The sequence below is a fragment of the Miniopterus schreibersii genome (genome assembly GCF_964146895.1).
Source record: "Miniopterus schreibersii genome assembly, chromosome: 2".
NCBI lineage: Eukaryota > Metazoa > Chordata > Mammalia > Chiroptera > Miniopteridae > Miniopterus > Miniopterus schreibersii.
The window spans coordinates 24,827,689-24,850,964 of record NC_138102.1 but is presented as its reverse complement, the minus strand read 5'-3'; the positions used below and the strand labels follow the sequence as shown (position 1 = coordinate 24,850,964).

The 23,276-nt window shown below is 40.4% G+C and overlaps 1 protein-coding gene across 7 annotated transcripts in view; it reads right to left on the bottom strand.

Moving 5' to 3' along the window:
- PSD3 (pleckstrin and Sec7 domain containing 3) overlaps positions 1–23,276 on the bottom strand; it is a 461,071-nt gene that overhangs the window by 51,509 nt on the left and 386,286 nt on the right. For all 7 annotated transcript variants that reach the window (XR_013998104.1, XR_013998105.1, XM_081127019.1 and 4 more), the window contains one exon: positions 1,596–1,666. Coding sequence is in view for 5 of the 7 variants with exons in the window: in XM_081127019.1 (XP_080983145.1) it covers positions 1,596–1,666 (71 nt within the window). In the remaining 2 variants the exon portion in view is untranslated. The remainder of the gene's footprint in view (positions 1–1,595; positions 1,667–23,276) is intronic.

The window sequence follows — 23,276 nt, the reverse complement described above, 5'->3', positions numbered from 1 at the left end:
TGAGAAAGTAATTAGAACATGTTTTCATAAAATATCAATAAAACACAAAGTAAGACAGCAACAGAGGGAAAGAAGGTCAAAAAACTACAAAAGAGAAAACACCTTATAAAATGCTAAGAGTAAGTCCTTCTCTACCAATATGACTTTAAGTGTAAACAGAACAAACTCCCAAATCAAAACACAGTGTCTTCTGTTAGCTGTGAGCTTTTCGTATATGGCCTCTGTTACAGTAAGGTGACTTCCAGTTATTGCTAACTTATTGAATGAAAGGTGTTGAGTTTTTTACTAAATGCTTTTCTGCATCTACGGAGATGATCATGTGATTTGTAACTTTTGTTCTGTTAATGAGGTTTGTCATATAAACTGATTTTCATATGTTGAACCATCCTTGCATCCCAGAAATAAATCTTACTCAGTCATGGTATATGTATGCTCCTTTTAAGTTGAATTTGGTTTGCTGGTATTTTGTCGAAGGTTTTTGCATCTATATTCATCAGGGATACTGGCCTGTAGTTTCCTTACAGATTTTTTTTTTTTTCTGATTTTGGTATCAGGGTAATGCTGGACTTATAAAATGAGTTTAAAAGTGTTTCCCCCTTCAATTTTAGGACGAATTTGAGAAGCATTAGCATTAATTCTTCTATAAAAGTTTGGTAGAATTTACTGGTGAACTGGTGACTACTGATTCAATCTCCTTACTAGGTACAAGTCTGTCCTGATTTTCTATTTATTCATGATTCAGTCTTGGCAGATTATATGTTTTTAGGAATTTATCCATTTCTTCTAGGTTGTCCAATGTGTTGGTATAATTGTTTGTCCTAATTTCTGTGGCATCAGCTGTAACATCTCTTCTTTCCCTGTTGATTCTACTTGAGCCTTCCCTCTTTTTTTCTTAGTAGTCTAGCTAAAGTTTTGTCAATTTAATTGATCTTTTCAAAAAACCAATTCTTAGTTTCACTGAATTTTTTTCCCTATTGTTTTCTGGTCTCTATTTCATTTATTTCTGCTCTAACCTTAATGTTTTCTTCCCTCTTCTAACTTTGTTCTTTTTTTTAGTTACCTGAGGTGTGAAGTTAGGTTGTTTATTCGTGTTTATCTCTATAAACTCCCCTCCTAGTACTGCTTTTGCTGTATCTCATAAGTTTTGGTATGTTGTGTTTCTAGATTTAAGTAGGATCTAAATGAAGATAAATAACTAAATAAAGATATAGTGTTAAATAACAAAAAATAAATAAAAGATAACTAGCTTATAAGATAAATATCCACTGGAATAAATGCTGTACCTGTACTACAGACCTTATAAAGTCTAACTTATATTCAAAATTTCCAATTGAACATAATAAGAACACAGCTCATCTATTCCCTTTGATCCCAAACACACACACACTTACACATATATAATCTTTTATATAGAAAATATTATGCATATAATATATGCATAATCTCCAAAATAATGGTTTCACTAGAAATAAAATAAAAATCTAAAAAAGAATTAGACATCAATTGAACAGTCTTTTTGGTGTTTGTCCAGAGTGAATATCTGGGGGGTAACTTGTCTACTATAGCATAGTTTTGCTAAATAAATAAATTTTTACCTTTTGCAAGTAAAGAATTGTTCCCTTTAGTACAGCATAAAAGGTTTTCCATCCTCGCTTTCCTCTTGGAGCTAGAAAGAAAAAAAAAAAAGAAAACTTTTATTTAACAGAAATGAGCATTTTGGAAAGAGAACTTAAATGATCAACATGGTGACTGTGCTTCAATGTTCCTGGTTTATTACCTACCAGAACTAATAATGAGAACTAAAACGTTCTTGAGTTTTACTATGCAATAGGCAGTATTCTAAAAATGTTTTCCATGAATGATCTCATTTAATGATCACAGTAATCCTGAGAGACAGGTATTCCTCCTCTTGCTTTTAACAAAACTGAGGCACAGCAAACCTCTCGTGGTCCCATAACTGGGAAGGGGGAGCAGGAATCGGAACCCCCAGAGCACGGCCCGGCAGCCTGCGCTCCAGCAGAGAGGACTTAAGAGCCTGGACAGCAAGAGCGGCACCAGGAAAGACACAGCAACCCAACAGAACGCTGAAGAGGCTCCTGTGCCACAGCCTAAGGCTTCGCCAAAGCCTCCAGGAACCATAAGAAAGAAGTCTCAGAATACAAAAGGACTCCTCTTGGCATTTCTCCCACAAACCCACCAACCAGATTACAACTTGAATTATTATTGCTCCATGACAACCTGTGATACCTCTGCTGCAGAGCTTGCTGCACCGGAACATGATTTCTTGTCTAAATTTCTCTTTCAGGAGAATGTGAATGACCCGAGCGCAGGTACCCCTCATCTTTAGAATTCACAGAACCTGGCACCTCAGAAAATTTTCTCCAAATGAATGTTCTTTCAGGAGCCCTTACATTCCTTTTCTTTCTATTTTCCTGGACTACGAAGTATGTAGAATTTCTCGACTGACTTACATAAACTTAAAAAAAAAGTATCTTCACTGTTCACAGCATTACAGATGTCCCGTTTCCCCCCCACTGATCCCTCCCCCACTCCCACCCCCTCCCCAGGCCTTCCCCGCACTGTCTGTCCATGGGCTATGCATGGACTTACATCAACTTTTACAGACTGTCTTAAAGCAAAAGCACAGACTAGCAAAAACAGTTTAACTATTTATTCTTAATCTTAATAAAATTAAATCTGTAACTAGAAAATGCTACTTCAGAAAAATGATGCAATTTTTCTAAACACTTCTACCCAGACAGGGAAAGAGGGCCATTTCTTATTCCCCTCTCAGCACTGTGGCTGCCTGTAGCCTGTCCTTAACTTGGACGCCTGGTTAAGTCGGGGAGCACATTACCCTCAAGACTTAGGCCCTTTACATCTCCTCTGGCTGAAGACTCAAGGATTCTCCGGCTTGGGGGGCGGGTGGACATCCAGCTCCAGGCCCGGGGCTCCTGCAGCGCCACGCTGAGCGTCCACCTGGCACTAAAGGGCTCGATTCATCCGCTCTGCAGGTTTCCCGGGGAAGTGAAAAGACTGTCCCATCTGCCGCCACTATGTAAGGTCTGAAAGTGTGTGCTCCAAAATAAACGATCAGAGCAGCATACCATCACCACCGTTATAAAGAAAACACTGACTGCCACAGACAGAGTCCTAGAGCGTGTGTACATACATGTAAACAGACGTGGGCTATCTGCAGTGACGTCAAGTGCTGACCCGGCCGACGGGAGAACAGGGCACACAGGGGTGACCGGGCCGCTGCGGAGCAGAGCGGGACCAGGGCGCGGCCAAGGTGCCTGACTCCAGAGCAGGCCAGCTGGTGCCTGGACCCTGCCTTCAACTTACCCTCTCGGCCACCAACCCTAACCGGGGAACTCCTGGCCAGTCCCTCAAACTCTCGGGACTTGGGCTGCTTCCTTTTACAACGCGGGTAATCCGCGGAACTCAAGGCAAAGCACTGGCTGGTGTTGGGAAGGAATTTAGAAAAAACGCCACCATTTTTGTTCTCTATCGGAGAAATACAGGTCCTAGACTTCAAAGGCTTTCCCCGAAGCCCTAAAACTAGTTGAGTGGCATCCTGACCTTCAGTTCCAAGATCTACAAATCTGTTTTTCTACTTTTCAAGCAGAAATCTCCTCTATGGATCCACGCACAGGTTCACAAAACTCTGTAACAGCTCTTTGTGGTCGCCACACTAAAGCTGCTGGAAACCGATGCCACAGGTCTCTCCAGCTGAAATGCGATCTTAAGTCACCCAAGGGTGCCCAAAGCTAACGCGGGGAGCTTTACCCTGGATCGCGTTCTCCGCTTTTCCATCCCCCACAGAAGTGTCAAACTTAATCTCGTTCTTGGTCAATAATAATTTAGTTGTTTAAACTTAAATGAAGCGACCAATTCTCCTAACAAGGTAACTCAGAAGCGCGTGCTCAACAGGACACGGCCAGTGTGCCGCAGAGGCACTGCTCTGCGGACCTCACAGGCGCGGCCCACTGCGCCCGCACCGCGGCTCACACGGAGGGCGCTCCTGCCGCCTCCGGGGCATAGAGGGGGTGGGTGGGCGCCAACGACGGCGTTCAGGGAAGAAAGGGGCCACGTGCATCAGCCGGCGGGAAGCCCTCTGGAGGCAGGCTCAACTGCCCTGACGTTACAGCCACACACACACACACACACACACACACACACACAGCTCCTCTGGCCTTTGCGCCCCTGGTGAGGCTCCTTGTGCGGAACTTACGGGCTAGACGCCGACCAGGGCACTCGCTGTTGCTCACGATGGTGACTGAGGAATGAGTTAAAACTGACTTCACACTCTGAGTACAACCGGGGACAGAGCTGCACCTGTAGCTACATCATGAGCAGACGGGAGGGGTGAGGGAGACGGGCAGGAAGCCCAGTGCATCCTATTCAAACGCTTTCCTCACAAGGTGGTAGGAGGTGGGTAGGTGGATAGAGTCTACCAAGGCTGGCTGTCTGTTGCGGAAAGGTGTGTGTGAACTTGATCAAAAGATCCTGCTTTACACATAGACCATGCTTTCGTGGTCATTTCTAATATGCACATTCAAAGTCCAAGGACAATCAATTGCTTGCTTTCTTCCTGAAAAAACCAGGATCTTAAAATATTTTTATTTTAATCATCTGCTGCCTCCGACCTTACGGGGTGGCATTTATTACTGTAGTTTTTTTTTTAACACTACTCAAATGGACATCATTATAGTCCTACAAACTGCCATCGCCTGTTTAGATTTACTTGCAGGCTCGCTATGACCTTTATTCATTACTGCTTTCTGTTCCTCAGACGGATTTTAGGAGGCTATTTTCAACTACTTCTTGACGTCTATACTTAGAAGTTTCTTTAGTGAGAGAGTGTTTGGGCGGTAAATCTTTTTCCATTTTTGTTTGTATAAAAATGTCTTTATTTCATTAAAAATTCTAGGCTGACATTTACTTTTTCTTATGAAGGGATTATTTCACTATCTTTTGGCTCCCGTCATCATTGAGCTGTCGATCTTGAGTCTACACGTAATGTCTAAGTATAGGTTTCTTTAAATTTATCCAACTTGGTTTTCTTTGGGCTTCCTGTGTATCATTTCCAAACACTTCTGGTCCTTACATCTTTGAATACGGTCTCTCCTCCACTGGGTCCACTATTGTAAACATCTCACTCCCTTCCATGCTCCTTCGGCCTCGCCTCCTTTCCATCCCTCTGTGCCAAAAGCTGTGTAATTCTATCTCCAGCACTCCTTGGGCACCCAGATCCAGAGATGCCCTGAGGGTTTTAGCAGCCCCAGGGTTAGCTTACCTCCCTAGATCTGAAAATATTTTATCATTTTCAGATGTTTTATAATGGAAAGGTTCAGAATTTGTAGACCATCGTAGTGCCAAAAATATTCTTTTCTCTTCCACTTAAAAGATTTTATTCACAAGTTTTGTAATCTAGTGAGAATTCATTTGGAGTAGGATACAGGAGATAGGAGAAATTAGAACAAGAAACACCAGTAAGGAGGTTATTACCATTTCCCAGATGAGAGAAAAAGCCCAAAATATGGATAGAGATGCACAGTAAATTAAGATAAAGAGATGGGAGGTGAGGGGAGCCAGTAATGTTAACTGAGCACCTATACTACAGTGCTCTGGCACTGGGCCAGCTTTATAAACAAACAATCCTTTCGGTTAGGTATTATTGCCTTTATTTCACAACAATGTCTCCATTATTACTTATTTTCAGTTCTAAGAGGCAGAGTAAGCTGCTGAGAAGGCTACCTGTCTAAGGATTTCAAAGCTACTATCCAGGGCAATTCAGATGAGGAAACATATTCTAAGGGCACATTAAGAAGAAAAAGTTTCCAGGTGACAGCCCTTTGCGATGGTCAGGCCTGCTGCTCCAGGGAGGTGGGTGCAGGGAAAGGAGACCCTGAGACAGGAGGGGAATGCAGGTCAGGTATGGTCTCCAATCTCCCTGACCTTCAAAGGTACCTCCGCTCACAGCTACGGGTTTCAGAGCCGAGGCGCAGTCCCCGGGTCTGTCCTCTCAGATGCTTCTGCCCAACATCCCAGCCAAGTATTGCAGCAGCGAACAGTTCCTGAGCCCGTGCGGCGCAAGCACTGCTCCAGAACCTGGTGGCGTTAACCGAAGCCCGCAGCTCCCTGAGGGAGCCACTGTTATAAACTCTACCTTATAGATGTGGAGTCGAGGACCCCACCTAACCTGCCACACTTGGCTCCCCACAGGACTGACCACTTCTACTTTGCAGGTGTCAGGGCCCAGGGCAGGCTGCCCCCAAACATCCCGCAATGGCTCATTGACTCCTTTGATTTTAAGTTACTTGGTAAGCAGCCAGTGCAGAAGGGCATGCTGACCCTTTCTTGTCTCCTTGAGTGCAAGAAATAAGCCTCCCCTGTGAAGGTGCCCTCCCTGATCCAGCAGGGCTCAGAGAGACGCCCTTATCACCACAGCTACGAAGTCCAGGCCAAAAAGATGACATAGACACCCCTGTTGCTCCTTTATTAATTTACTGTCCACCAATGAGCGCCCAAACCTGAGTATCTCTGTCCTGTCATTTCTTCACAAATTTATCATTCCTTTGTCTAAAAAGTATAAAAAGCTGGCTGGTTCATCCTTTCTGATCATGTATTAAATTGATTTTTCTCCTGTAAATCTGCCCTTGTGTCAATTTTCTCAGTAGTCCAGCCATAAGGACTCAAGAAAGATAGTGGGGGAGTTTCCCCCTCCCTGACACAGGGAAAGATCAGTTAAACCAGGCTCAGGCTACAATGTCTTGTTTGACTCTGAGATGTAGGGATAAAATTCAAGTTATTTAAGAGCTGATTCAGCATGAAACCTGACTTATCAGAAAAGACATCGCCCAATCAGGGATGAAGGGATATCCATGGCAAAGAGTTTGTGCAGATGAACCAGTACCCACTCCCTGACTATCAGCCCTGGGGGCAGGGCTGTTTCTTACCCACTGTAAAAATAAGAAACAAATAAGAAGTAGGATTCTGTGACTGTTATTCTATGTTACACACACACACACACACACACACACACACAGATGATTTACATTTCTGCAAAAGAGAAATTGGCAGTTCCAAAGATGGGTGATATCGGAAATATCATTAAATCTTCAATATTACAAACCAGGTCTTATTAATTTTCCCATCTCATCTTTATTATACATTTGAAGAAATATTTTTGGAAAAATAAAGTAGAATGAACTATATTTTGGCTTCAATTGTTACCACTGATCTCTGTAAAATAGTTAAATGCATAACTGGGAATGAAAACACAGGCTGTCACCCTTCCTTTGTAAAGAGAAAGGTATAAAATATTCGTGAGTAAAAAAATATTCAGCAAAGAGTAATGATGAATGTCTGCCAGAAATAAATGTTTTTTAAAAATCCACCAAAAAGGTACAGACTTCAGACAAAAGTTTGTATTTACATGCTGTACTCTCCAGCTTTAATTTCTTCTAAACTGAAGTGTGAACAGATTGTGTTTAAGATCTTACTGTTCCAACTTTCCTTTCTATTCAAAGGGCAGGGGATTTCCTCCTGCATGAAATCACCCTGCTTTTGACCATTCCTCACTCTGGGTCTCCCGATGACCTACTTTTCCCTTTCCTTTAAGTTTAGGGTCAGAAAGACCTAATAGGCATAGAAAGACATAATGTGCACACTGCTTATTTTTTCTTTTAATATACTAACCTTTTCTGTCTGTTGGCTTGAAAAACATTCTCCTGACAAAATAATTCCCCCACCCGCCAAAGAGTAGCGAAGGGCAGTAAACCACATCCATACCAGTGAGAAAGAATTCTTGGGTCATGCATGGCCCGAGGCCTGATGATGCGGGTCCTGAGAAGCTAGGCAGCAACGGAAATGTGAGGAAGTGACAGTTCTATGCAGAACATCTTCAATATCATGTTAACGGAGAAAGATTTAAAATATAATGCAATACCAAGGAGGGCTTTATTATTCCAAAATAAACCCAACGTCCTGCTGAACTGGAAACAAAGATGTGCTCAGCAAAGCTCTTCTCTAACTAGTACAACTGGGATCTATTGATATTAGATTCATCCAGGGTACAAGACATTTCTATTTTTTAAATATGCATTACTCTATTTAATATTCAAAACAGCTTTATAACTAGCTATACTTATTAACCCCATATTAATGATTAGTAACCTTAGATATCCATAGGCCTTGAGGTCAGGGAGTATAAGAACTGAGACTCGAACATAGGATGACCATGTGCTGCACATTCACCCCCACAGATAACTCTCCATGAGGGCCCTGGGTTGTTTGGTGAGGGTGGAATCATAATTATGAAACATGAACTAAATGTTAAGTAGTGTCTGATGCAGGAAATTTAGGCAGTTATTTCATCCCGTGTGTACTGAGTAGTACTGAACACAACCCATTGAGTGTTACAAAATTAAACGTCTATAGGGGCCAGGATGATATGCTTACCACTGAAGTGATACAGTAATAAATTATTAGCCATTCCTCCACACTGCAGCTGCTCCTCTGCCTCGCTCAAGGGCTGCACTGGAAAGTAAACCAAACCATCTGATTTTTCAGGAGAGGTTAAAAAAAGGATGTCCATCAGAAATATTTTATATTTTAAAGATGTTGGTAACTAATTAAAACAGTTTTTAAAAGACACTGTGGATCAGAAAAAGCTAAGAACCATATCGATTTCACTCATACTTGGGATGTAAAACTGAAGCCCACAGACAGAGACACCGGTGCGGTGGTGACGAGAGGGAAGGGGTGTGGGGGGTTGTAAAGGGTAAAGGGGGTCAGCTATGTGGTGATGGAAGGTGATTCAACTGTAGGTGGTGGGCACACGTGCAATGTACAGGTCATGTATCATGGAAACGTACACTTGAAACCTGTATCATCTTATGAACCAATGTTACCCCAATAAATTTAATTAGTTAGAAAATTTTTTTTAGAAAGACACTGTGGAGCAAATAAGACCTGTCAGCAAAGACCTGCACAAGACATTTTTAAAGTTGCTCTATTTCCCTAGTAACAGTATCCAAAAATTTGGGCCAAATTCTTAGTCTCTCTCTTGCGGGACGAAGAGGCATGCTGTGCTGGTAGGAGGCGAGCTCTCAGGTCTGCATCAGCGAGGCAGTCGGGGGTACAACTGAGGCAGGCGAGTTTGCCGCCTGTGGCTGGTTTGTAAGGGAGTTAGATGAACTCACAGATGACAGTCCTACAAATCATTAAGTGAAGTTAAGGGCAATCCTTGCATATTTATCCCTAACTTTCATTCGTAAAATATCCTCGGGCACCACCATGAAGCACAATTAAGTCTTAATTAACAGAGTAACCCAGCCGCTTTTGGACTGTGCCTTGAAGCAACGGAGCCCGGGCTGTGCATAAGAGGAGCTGCCCTGGGAGGCAAGTCGCACCACAATAAACCGATAGTATTAGTTATCCCAGGTTTATAGCAGAGCGGTAGAAATAAACTAGGACTATTACTATCTTATTTTAACAAATAACATCTTTGAAACGTTGGGGGCGATTGACACGTTTTTGAAAAATCAGTTAACCTTTGTAATCTCTCTAAGATTGGGGGCTGTTGCATGTAGTCGACTCTACTTTATAAAAGGAAAAATTGGGGCAGCCTTAAAGGAACCACAAGTATAACCTACACCTATTGTTTTTCCCAGAAAAAGATTTTCTTCTTTTTTTGTGATAGGAATACATTTATATTATTGATAGAGAACAGAACATGAAACAAAAGAGAACTGGAAAATATCCTACCCAAGATAGCCCCTGGAGGGGTGATGTTCGCTCTGGGTATGGTTCTATTCCTCCTTTAAGACGTCAAGGCCCTAAACCCGTCTTTCTAGGATGGCAGAAAGCACCCTGGACAGGCAGCCGGAGACTTGGATTTTCTCCACACCCCGATGCCCACTATTTCTCTGATTTTGGACGAGTCACTTAACATTTCTAGTTATAAATCTATAAAATAAATATGCTACAATGTACCATAATTACTTTGCAATGTTTTTACAATGTTTGTTACTTAAAGATTATTAGGACACAGACTTTACCCCTAGGAGCTCCCACACAGGAGCAGTCGCATGAACAATCTAACTTGATACAACATGATAAGCTGTAAAACCAAAGGGTAGCATGAATGACACCAACCTAAGAAAATCACAATTGATTTCAAAAAGAGGGGATGACATCATTAATTCTATTGAGTAAAATATGGAAGTCAGAGATTTTAAATGAAGATTTAGTTTTCAGTAGGATTTTGAAGGCAAAAAAAAGGGTTTTCTTTTTACCTCCACTCTCTCCCCCATATATTTGGACTAAGAGGTTGAATCAAAATGTGAATCCCAATTATGGCAGTCTCATAACATTGCTAATTACCACCATCCTTTATCAAGATGACCTCTGGATGGACGTTAACATAGTATTTTTTTGAGAGCACCTGGTTTGAAATTCTGGTTTCACACCAGTGACCTTGGGCATGTCACTCAGCCTCTCCATGCTTCACTGTTTTTCTCTGTAAAATAGGAGTAAACCGTACCTACTTCATAGGGTTACTCTGAAAATTCGATGAATTAACATATGTGAATCCCTCAGAAGTGTATTATTTTTAGGTTAAGGTTACTGTCTACTAAAGGAAAATGCATCCAATTTTCATGCTAAAACACAAAGACTTACTTTTTAAATTCCATCCATGTATTCTGAATTTTTTTCTTTGTTAAAGTCAATCTTTTGAGAAGAAAACCCCTAACATTATTGATGAATTTGTAACAGAAAGGCGGTCCACCTTTCACCCTTAGTTTAAGGGAGGGTGGAGTGCAACACATTTAGTAATATATTTATTGTTTCTAGTTTGTCCTGGGCCCTGTCTTGACATTGGAGAGGTGGAACATGAATGCAAACAATAAAAATAAGTAATGGGAGAAAGGACAAAGCTGACGGAGAACTTTTTACCTAATAATAAGCTAAAAAAATGTACCAACTTAGCTTTCTTTCTCCACTCGGCTAGGAGATGGCGTCACTGGCGGCCATCACTAGGAGCACAGGGAGAACTTAAATGACCCGCGATGAGGCTGGGAAGGAGGGCAGAACATGACAAGGACATATCGTCATAAGCTAAGGGTACAGGATGAAGCATGCAGGCAGCAAGAAACGCAACGACTAAATATATAATTATTTTTTCAGGAAAAACAGAAGTACTAGGGTCATATAAATTTGTTTAGCATTTTGACAAATGAACTATACTTCCCATTCTCTCCAGCTAGAATGTTTCCCCAAATATCATCATGACTTGTCCCTCCACTTCATCTAAGTCTCTCACCCAAACGTCCCCTTGTGCAGAGGTCTCCTGAGTCACTATATGCAACATAGCACCTGCCCATTCCTTCACTGTCTCCTGGATCATTCACACGTCTGAAATATCACATCAAGGATGTACAGATTTATTACTGAGTCCCCCCTACAACCTTCAAGGATGTACTTTGTTTGGTTTGTTGCTGTGAACGAGAGCAGATTAAAAATGTGTGTGTGTGGGGGGAATCAGATATCCCAAAGAGGTATGTAAAGTATGTGACTCAACAAATACTAAAGAGATTTTTTTTTAAAGTGTTTGCTCTATCATTTAGGTGAAACATGTTAGAAAACTCAGGTTGCTCAAAGAGAAGAGAAAGCAGGATACAGTTTTGGCAGAGATTACTTCAACAAGACGATGCTGGATATGAAAATAAGGTATCAGTGAAAACTCAGACTCTTAAGAAACAAATATAGGTTTTCAAGGGTTATTAAAGACTGAACTACTGTGATAAAATTCTGGGAAACAAACATGATCTCATAATTAAAAAAAAAAAAGAGGTATAATTGACATGTAACATTATGTTAGCTTCAGGTGTACAAAATGATTGAATATTTGTATATATTGTGAATAATTCCAACAATAAGTCTAGTTAACGTCTGTCACCATATGATGTTGCCGTATTTTTTCTGTTAAGATCTAATCTCTTAGCAACTTTCAAATATGCAACACAGTATTATGGACTATAGTCACTGTGCTCATAATGATTATAAACTAAAGGAGGCTGCTAGGAACTTGCTGCTTTTAATAACCATCTTAAGAAGTTGGACATAGCAAAATGTTACTGAAGTTCTATAAGTTCATTAGGTGTGAAAGGCATGAAACTGAACTCCAGGAAATCAAGCCTACTAAGGATTTCTCGTAAGTTCTTGAGTAACTCATAGTGCTCATTTAGAACTTAGGGCAAGGTGCTAAAATAAAACGCAAGGTTAAGTCATCACCATCTACTGAGAAGCACAGATAACTGCTCAATCAGACACGCAGGCTTATCAAGCAACACCAAATCCGATGTCTTCCACTTCACAAGCACCTAGGACCAAGAACGTCAGAGCCAAAGCCCCTGCTGAGCAAGCACTTCCACATATAGCCATTCAAACAAGCTATGTAATTATAAAAAGCCCATGGCCCATGGGCGCCTTTAGAGCAGGCTCCTGGGCGAAAGCTACTGCAGGTGAATAAAAATAATTCCTGGGGGCAAGGATGAGCAGCCTCCGGCAGACCTGCCCTCCAGAGGATGCAACAGCAGTCCGGCTGCCTTTCCCCACACTCAGCTGCCGGAGAGGCTTTCAGCTCCTCCTGAACCCTGGTTCCTCACTACAAGGCCGCTCAGGGACATGTGCGGGACACAGCCCACTGCCGGGGCCCACACCTGACCTCAGGCCCTGTGTTAACTCTGCTTTTCCGGTTCAGGGGGACTACCATTTACTCAGCCTTCCAGTGCTCCCGGGCTCCACTCCCAAAGGAAGGCAGCAAGAAGCCTTCATGCAAATTACGAGGTGCTGCTAAAACAACACGAAAGCACGTCTGTCAACTATCCCGATCACCCCCCATCCCCAACTTATTTATGGCAAGAACAGCACTACGACTGCCATTAAGCAGATTTTTAGAAGAGAGGGAAAATACTCGCCCATCTTGCCCTAAGTCAACATTATTATTTTTATTGGTAATCATGCTATAATAAACATTTGTTATACCCTTTTCCATTTGTCATGATGTTCAAAACATTTTTCTATATTTTTAGACATAATTATATTTCATTAGGACTTAAAAATATTCCATTGCATTAATGTCATAGGTTAAATAGCATGCTTAACAAAATATTGCTGTTCCCTGATAACATAAATTATACTTGTCCAGTGTCAATGGAAAAAATAAAGTAAACAAAAACATAAGGGAAAATAGCAGAAACACACACACACACACAAATACAAAATCACCAGTCTAACCACCAGAGACATTAACCATGATTAACATTTTGGTATATAACCTCCCAGTCATGTGACTATGCATGTAACTGCCACACAACTGGGATTTTATACTTGTTTCTTTTAAGCACTTCTACACACACACACATCATATGTCATTATTTATTTTATTTTTTTAAAAATATATCTTTATTGATTTCAGAGAGAGGATAGGAGGGGAGAGAGAGAGATAGAAACATCAATGATGAGAGAGTCATTGATCAAGCCCGCAACCCGGGCATGTGCCCTGACCGGGAATCGAACCCCGATCGCCTGGATCCTAGGTCGACGCTCAACCGCTGAGACACGCCCGGCCGGGCATATATGTCATTGTTTAAATGACCGCAACAAATGATACTGTATTGCTCTACCATACTTTACTCAATGACTCTTTTATTGGCCATTAAGCTGTTTCCAAGATGATGATTATGACGAGATGATGACATTCTGCAGCTAAAATTATGATTAGCTTCTTCCTATGTGTCGCTGCGCTGAACACCTTACCAGGCCTCAGCCTCATCTGGGCCTTCTGGCCTTAAGGCTCCCGACTACCTTCTCCCTCGCTGGAATAAGCTTCTCCAGATCTTTTGCAGCTCAGCCCCAAGTGGCAATGACGACGCTACTCAGGTACAGCCTCTCCCCCCGTCAGTCCCCATCAAGAGTGATGTGCTGGTGCTCAAAGGTGATCAAAACGAATCAACGACCTATCTCATTTCAAAGCTCAAATTCTTAATTCTATATAATCCGGTGGTGAATTTTTTGTACGTAAATTTCTATCACTGTCATTATTTCCTTTAGGGAAACCAGTACTGTATGTTTAACTTCAAATTTCCATCAGATTACTGAAGGGTTTGAAACGCTACATTACATAACCATAACAGAGGCGTCAAGATGATTTCCTTCTTTCTCCTAAAAATTAACTAAACTGAAAATGTAAACAAAACGAGTCAACAGTACAAAGAAAATAACCTGAATGCAGGTTTGTTTTTTTCTTTCTAAATGACTGCAGTTTCTATTCCCGGGGTCCTTGTCAAAGGAGCGCTTCTGAAGAGAATGGCCAGTGGCCTCTTTTAACCAACTTTACTCCACTACAGGAAAGGGTGGATTTTAAAAGACACGAGCGAAGGGATAGCTAAAGGACATATATGCATGACCCACAGACACAGACAACAGTGTGGTGATGGCCAGAGGGAAGGGGGGTGGGGACATCTGTGTCAGTGATAAAAATAAAGTTAAAAAAAACTGAAGCCACAATAAGAAAGCAGACTCAGGGCCAGAGGACAATATTATAGTCCCTGAATATAGCCACACTTCCTCCCCTCAAACCAATCTCCCTCCTCCATCTTTCAGTACATTTAATTAATAAAATACTAGAGAGAGAGGGAGGAAAGGAAGGAGAACAGGAGGGTATGTGAGAGAGAGAGAGAGAGAGAGAGAGAGAATACGCATTCTCTTTAGGATCAAGAACAAGGGTGTCTGCCTGAAACTAATATACTGTATGTCAACTGTAATTGAAAAAAAAAAATTAAATGCTAAAAAAGGAACAAGGGTGTCTGCTGCTGTCACCACTTGTATTTGACACTAAAGTGGAGGGTGTATAAATTTCAATAAAGAAAAAGAAATAAATGGTAAAAGGCATAGGAGCTGACATATGGTAATAAAAGACAAAAAAAAAAAAGGCACGAGTCATCAAAATGGAGCTTAAAAACCTAAAACTTATTTTTTAGTCAAAATGTAGAATTGTGAAGAGGTATTGCCCATTGAAAACAGACAAAATGCCACCAAAACTAGCCTGTCAAGGGGCAAACTCAATGGGCCGGGCTGCCTTTTTGACCTTGTACCAGCAGCCCACACGCTTCATTACGGACCCGCTGCCACAGAACAGAGAGAGGAAAAGCGGGGGGACTTTAGCCTGGTTTTAAAATAATTGCTTTGCCTCCCTTTAAAGAGTCTTCTTCTAACAGGAGGAGACAACTTTCTTTTGGGGGGCAAAAAAACAAACCTATTTCACTTTTAATATGTCTTAATTATAGTGTCACTGTTCCCAGTGTTACACAATAGCCTGCACTGCCATTATAAACTCTATTTTCAGTAGGTGTGACTCAGAACAACAGCTACTCTCTCAAATGTGACATGTGGGACTAAATTTGTAAAGCTTTCGCTGACAGGCAAGTATGTAAATGCCTCTAAAGTGAGTGAACCTCCCCAACCTTCTCAAGATGCTGCCCAACACTCCTTATATCCAGACTATTGAAAATATGAACCAGATATGGCCGTGACCTCCTTAAAAAGCCATGAACACTTCAATATTTCAAATCAGAAACAAGTCCCAGCTGGGTAAAACCACTGAAGAATCTATACTGGAAATGCAATGTGATTAAAATATTTCAAAATTATTACAGTGATCGGTCCACACAGCTAACTCCTTGACTCACTTCCTCCCAACTCCCCCATTTCCATTTTCCAGAAGAAAACACTTTAACATTTGAGCTGTTTCTGTGGGTAATTTCCATCATATCACTAAACAAGGTGCTGTATGAACAACAGATTGTAAAATTTTCTACTGATTTTCTGTTGCGAGACATGAGGATTTAGGAAACTTAACAGCCCCAGTCCATGTTCCCAATGTATCTGTATGGCTTTTTACTTGCATCTCTCTTGGTTACTCAGCAGAGCATCCTGACAGCACTAAGTCCTGTTCCCTCGGGCAGGCAGCCCCACTTTCTCTCCCTAAGGTCAGCATCCTGCCACGCTCTCCCTGCTTCCCTTCCTTTCTGCTCTCCCGTCTCACCTCCCAGTCAGGAAATCTTTCCCATTTCTAAATGGGAACAACCAAAGTTCTATTATTGTGGCAAAGTTTTAAAATATTACATTGTAGTGGTGGTGATCACTAATTTTTGTTTTTTTGGGGTTTCTGTTTTTATTCTTACAGAGATTTCAAAAATATATATATATCCTCAATTGTTTCTAATTTTTTTATGCAATAGGACATTGTATTGAGTTTCTAAAAATTTATTATGAAACACGAAGACATGAAAAGATTATCAAGAGCAATGAAGTAAACATATATGTACCATCACCTAATCAAAAAATTATCAATACAGGGTGGGGCAAAAGTAGGTTTACAGTTGTTCATATGGAAAATAAGTTGAATAAACTCTGTTTTACGTACTCACAACTGTAAACCTACTTTTGCCCCACCCGATACAGATGAACTGCTGGGTACTCACTGAGTGCCAGAGGAAATGCTGTTCCTCTGTGAATGATATCCTCTGTTTCATAGTGAATGATATCACATTATGTATTTAATTTGATGATCCTTGATTATTGGTGAGGTTTAGTATCTGTTCATAAATTTATTGATCATCTCAATTTCTTTTTCTGTGAATGGTCTGTTTAAATTATTGTCCATTTTTCTATGGGATTGCCTTTTCCAATTAATTTAAGATTTCTTAAATTTAAGATTATGGATATTAATCCTTTATTAGTAATATGCTACAAGTATCTTCTCTCAACCTTTAACATTTTAAAGAGGATTTTAATATAAAGAAGGCTTTACTTTTAATGTAATCATATGTATCAATATATTTTTACTGCTTTTGTTCTTTCTAAATCTTGAGAAATCTTTCTCTACCCAAAGGTAACCAAGATACTGTTCCACATTTTCTTGTAAAATTTTTAGATTTTGCCTCTCAAATGTTTACCTTTAATCTACATGAAACTGATTTTTCTGGTTGGACTGATGTGGGGAACCAACACACACACACACACACACACACACACACACACACCACCCACCCATATGCCACACCCCCCCTCAGCATCATTTACTGAAGCATTTCTGTTGTCCCTGATTGTCTGAATTACTTCCTGTCTCATATATCAAGTTATCACAAACACCGAACACCGCTGCTTCTAGGCTCATTTTTCTTTCTTTTCTTTTTTAAAAAAATATAACTTTATTGATTTCAGAGAGAGGAAGGGAGAGGGAGAGAGAGAGACAGAAACATCAATGATGACAGTCTCTGATCGACTGCCTCCTGCAGGCCTCCTACCAGGGATCGAGCCCGCAACCCGGGCATGTGCCCTGACCAGAAATCAATCCGTGATCTCCTGGATCCTAGGTCAATGCTCAACCGTTGAGCCATGCTAGCCAGGCTAGACTAATTTTTCTATTCCACTGTCCTACCGATCTCTTGTTATTTGGGGGAATGTCAGCATGGTCCCAATGGCACTTTTTCCACTCAATTTTGAACATTTTATGTGGTACCTTAGCTAACAGTGCATGCATTTGTACCATAGATTCTAGATTGTAATTACTCTCTATATAGTACGACTACATGTAAGCTCCATAGAAGAGAGAGAGGCTGTGTTTAATGTAAGTCTTTGTATATATATAGTCTTAGGTACTTGAGGAGTGCTTAACCCATGTAGGGAAAAAAATTCATTGCTTGCACCTCAGTTTATAAGCTGTGGTAACAAAAACTATACAAGTGCTTCATTTAGTGACAGCACTAAAATACAAATACAGTACTATGTACAGTCTTGTCCATTGTCGGTCCCAATCTCTTGTGTGCTATGTCAATATAAATGGGGGTGGGAGTCACAGTTTCCAAAGGCTCTGGGGCCAGAAAAGTAGCAATTGTGTGAGGAGGCCTGGTGTGACACTACACGGTGTTGTGTGAATTATGGTCAGCAGGAAAATGCCTAACTAGATTCAAGCAATTCATTTTACAAGATGCACTGTGTTGGCCAATTAAAAGAAATGTTCAGGCCTCACTGGCCTTAATTTGAGACCTTTAATCTAAATACATGCTACACAGTGATAGACTGTCCTGGCCACACAAAAACTGCTCAACTTAAATGTTCTCTAAGCATATAGTTTCTCCTGGACACTAGTTGTAACAATATGCTACAATTATAGTTTGCTATAATCAGATTTTAGTTTCACCAGATGTCTGCTATCCTACACTGCAGCCTTGGGTAAGACATGCAAGATCAATTTCCTCCTCAGTAAACTGGGGAAATAATAATACCTGCTTCACAGGGGGATGATTAAATGAGTTAGGGCATGAAGAGCCAGGCTAAAGCTCTAATATTGAGTAATCACTTAATTAGGACTATTATTGTCATCATTTAGAACATTCATATTTTGAGTACCTTGCTTTCTGTCACTTTATTGATTTCCACAAGTATCTTACATCAGATTGGTAAAACTAAGAGCTTATATTGAATTTTGTTTTTCATTCTACATGACAAAGATCCAGAAGAAACATTTTGTTTGCCAGATTTGACTGTTCAAAGCTTTCCCCTTAATGTCAGATTTAATGGGTTTGGTAAGCACATACTTTATGAGAGATACAATGTTTGCTTTTAATCATGATTTGTCTCCTGGAGGTAGAAATTCTGAGCTGAGCATATCTTTAAAAGGCTAAATAAATAAAACAAAGCAAAAAACCCTCCAAGGGTTTTAAAATGTTTATAAGAGTAATTATGGATGCTATCTAATAAATTGAGTTTAGAGTTAATTAAAAAAATGAAAGATACCAAATTTTAACTCAGACAAGTAGTCATTTAGAGACAAATTAATCAGGTTTTTAATTTCTCCATAGAGCTTTGACCCAAATTGTCACTTATTAAGAACTTCTAGTAATATCTGTCATCAGAGAACCTGGCCATGTATACCTGTATGTATAAATGCCAATGCAGCTCTACCTATACTGAACATGACAAATCCAAATAGATGTCTGTAGACTTAGCAGGATAAATATGCCCAAAGGGTATAATTAAACAGACTTCTCAAAAATTATTTGGAGCTCATGTTGCAGGAAAGCTCCACTGTTGTTTTTATTTTTTTAAATATATTGGAAGTAAAAGTGCTGTTTCAGAGCACACTAGACATGAGTAATATAAAGCATATTTCAAATTTCTTATAGTTGGATCACCTCTCAGAAGAGATGGCAGATGCATTCGTAAGCAGTTCAGGCATTCTGGTACATTTCCAAGAAGCAGCAGCAGTCTAGCACTGAGAAACCAGTTCAACCATATGTGACTGAAAATCCAAAATACTGGGATGGGGGAGCATGGAGAAGATTAGCTGGGAAGGAAACGAATCCCTTTCTGGTTCTCCAAGTACATATCTAAAGAGGTTGACTGTACTCAAAGACTTAGAATTTCTTATCATTTTCATAGCTCAGTAAATACTAGGTCTCTAGAAATCTGAGGCAACTAGAAAGGAATTTCTTAACAAAAGGGATCAGCAACCAGTTTAGTTCTACTTATGTCCATGAAAGATAAACTGCTACAGAAACTACCCTCCTATCATAACAACTGGAAAACAGGACAATACATATGATAAAAGTTTTCAGATATTGTACTTTAGGCAATTTTGGACTATGATTTCAAAGAGGAAGGAACAAATGAGCCCCAGATTACTTCCTGGAGGAGATGTCTCGGGCCCAGCAGTGAAAGAGGGCACCTAAAGAGAGCGTGAAAGCCATGCTGAGCTGAAGAGCTAAAGAGGGAGTTTGGTGAGGCTGAGGCGGCTAGAATTTGTAGAGCAGAATGAAAGTGGGGGGAAAGCTACACAGAAATATAGCTCTGGAGACCTGCAGAGGAATCCCCGAGTCTTGGATGCAACATTGATCTGAGCACACGTGAAAGCAAATTATCGAGTGCATGGGTGAGACCCACCAAAAAGCAGCAGAAAGAACAATTTCAAGAGCTCACGCAGAGCTAGGAATAGTTTGTGTTCTTATCAGACAGAGTGGAAAGACCTCGTAATACCAGGACATTGGCTAGAGTCTGAAGGGGAGTAATACTTCAGTAACGGAGCCAAGTCAGTCCTGAGTAAAGGCTGCTCTGGATCTACCATAACAAAGGGCAATGGCAAGGCTCTAAAGGATTCAGTTAATCTACAAGTTACTTGCCTGCACAATAGGATAAAATCCAACATTAACTAAATCCAGCCCTGAAAAATGTCACAATGTCTGACATTCAAATAACAATTACTAGGAATGCAAACAAAAAGAAGGAAAGCATAACCTATTAACCAATGTAACATCCCAGAAATGAGAGAAAAGAATTCGAAGAGAAGGACCTTAAAACTATTGTAAATATGATAAATATGCTCAAGGACATTAAAAAAATTCAAACTTGATAAAGGGAGAAGTAGAGAATATATAAGATTCACATTTCAGTTTCAAAGATAAAAAATACTATATATGAAGTGAAAAATACTGCAGTAGACTTGAAGATAAAGCAACAAAATTTATTATAATAAAGAACTGAAAGTGCAAAAAAGGAGTTGGAAAAAAATTGAACAGAGCCTCAGCGAACCTTTTGTGTAATATCAAGTGGTCTAACATACAGGAAACTAGAGTCCCAGAAAGAGGAATGGGTGCTACAGAAATAATAGCTGAAAATTTTCCCAAATTGGTGACAAATATAAACTGATGAATCCAAGAATTTCAACAAATAACTGATAAGGAAAACACTAAAAAACACATTAAGGTACCTCATAATAAATCAAATTATGAAAGTCAAAGATAAAGAGAAAAATCTTGACAGCAGCCAGAGGTGGGGGGAAACACACTAGGCACAGGGGAACAAAGAGTGGCATCAGACATTTTGTCTGAAACCACACAGGGCAGGGAACACTGGAACAGCATTTTAATATTACTGAGAGAAAAAGAAAACACTGCCAAAGAATTGAACATAAATTCTTAAAATTAAGATGCAATATAAATTTTTTAAAACCAATAAAACATGAGAACATTTCTCACCAGCAGGAGTTTACTATAAGATACATTAAAGGAAATTGTTTGAGGGGAAAAAAAAGATAGTAAACAGAAATTTGGAACCACAAAAAGAAAACGCAGTACACCAGGAATGATCAATATGTGTAAAAAGGAAAAAACACACTTCTGTTTCACGCAAAAATATTATCAATGTACTATGAGTTTTATAGCATATACACAATTAAAATGTATGACAACTGCACACATGCTAGGAAAGTAGAAAGATAACCTGTTACAAGGATCTCAAACTACACATGAAGTGGTAAAATTTGAAGATAGACTGTGACAAGTTAAAGATTTTAACGCAAACACTACAGCAACCACTAAAATTATTAAACAAAGAGGCACAGCTAGTACACCAGTGGTGAAAAAAGACACATACACGCACATATACACAATCCTAAACAAGGCAGAAAAAGAGGAAAAACTAAAAAATAAAATAAGTAAAAAACAAACAGCAAGATGGCAGATTTAAAGTCAACTATATCACTGATTGCTATAAAAGTAAACAGTCTAAACACTTCAATTAAAAGACAGATTGTTAGCTGATTAAAAAGCCAGACCCACCATTATGCTGCAGAAAACAAAAAATTTTTAAGACAAATTCATAGCTTAAAAATGGAAAGCACCCAAATGTCCAGCAGGTGAATGTGTGAACTGTGGGGTATCCAAACTATGGAATGATATACGACTCAGCAATAAAGGAGACAAACCGCCAATTCACACAGCACACACAATGTGGACGCATCTGCAAAGAACACCGCTAAGCCAAAGAAGTTAGCACACTATATATATATATATATATATATATATATATATATATATATAATCCCACTTACAAAATTCTAGAAAAGGGAAAAGTACAGTGCTCATGGACGATAAGTGGATGCCATGGGCCGGGAGTGAAGGGGGAAAAATTAACTGCAAAAAGTACAATGGAACCTTTCCAGGTAATGAAAATATTATATATCTTGATTGTGATAGTGGTTACACAACTGTACATATTTTTCAAAACTCAAACTAAACACTTTAAATTGGTAAATTTTAACATGTAAATTTATCGCTGGAAACTATTCATTTTCTCTTATGGAAATGCTAAATTCTGTCCACACTAAAGTGATTAGAATAACCATGGAAAATTGGACGGGGAATCTACAGGAAGAGCCTGAAGAATTAAAGGCAGCTGAAACTTCGAGGCTCCTTCCAATACTCACTCAGAGGCAGAGGTGACAAAGCCGCCAGTGATAAAGCAACTGACAGGAGGGAGCCTGGATCCCTCGATTTTTCCATCAATTTTTGGGCTCTGCAGCAGGAGCAGAAATAGGCAGGAGCAGAGGCAGGTAAAAGGAAGAACTCTTAAATTGCTAAAAGGACAAAAAATCATGACACTGAAAACGGCCCTCACCAACCAGAAGTTCTCAAAGGAATGAACTAAAGCGTTAAGGGAGTTTTAGGGCAGGAGGAGCTCTGGCTGGAAGGAGGCCTGGGGGAGCGCACGTCCTGAGAAAGCCCCGGCTTAGAGCTACACTCGCACGCGGCGGGCTGCTGGGGGAAGGGGCTTCCAGGGGGGACGCCCTCAGTCACCCTCAGAGGGGCCCAGGAAACAGGGACAGAGAAAATTTCAATAGGCTGAATCCTGGGACAAGCTGAAGAAGTTAATGAAGTGTGTGAACCCACCGCTAGGGAAATGAATCCACGAAAAGGTGCTCCGGGGGTCTGCTGTCCTGGCCCAGGACACAGTAACATCCCCTGAGGCAGTGACGGCTGTTTTGCTTCTTCCCCCCACCCCAACTGGCATTTTAAGCCACAGTTTTCTGCTTTCTTTTTGCCTCCAGTACTTCATACGCAGTGTGTCAGTTATTTCTGTATTTTTCATGCAGCTGACAGAGTGACGCTGCATTGTCACCTGAGGATGGACACCAACCGGCAAATTTCGGCCCTGGAGATGGAAGCCACAGCTGGACACAGCATGGGGCACAGGGATGAGTATATTTATATTTGTGGGGATAAATGAAAGGTTGTACTATGCTTGGTAAAAACACTGTTTCAACTCAACGTATGGAGAACGGGTGGGTGTGCAGGTTTGTCTACCAAGAGCTCCCCTTCTCTGGGAACTGCAGCTTATCGCTTCTGGAGGGAACTTTCCCGTTG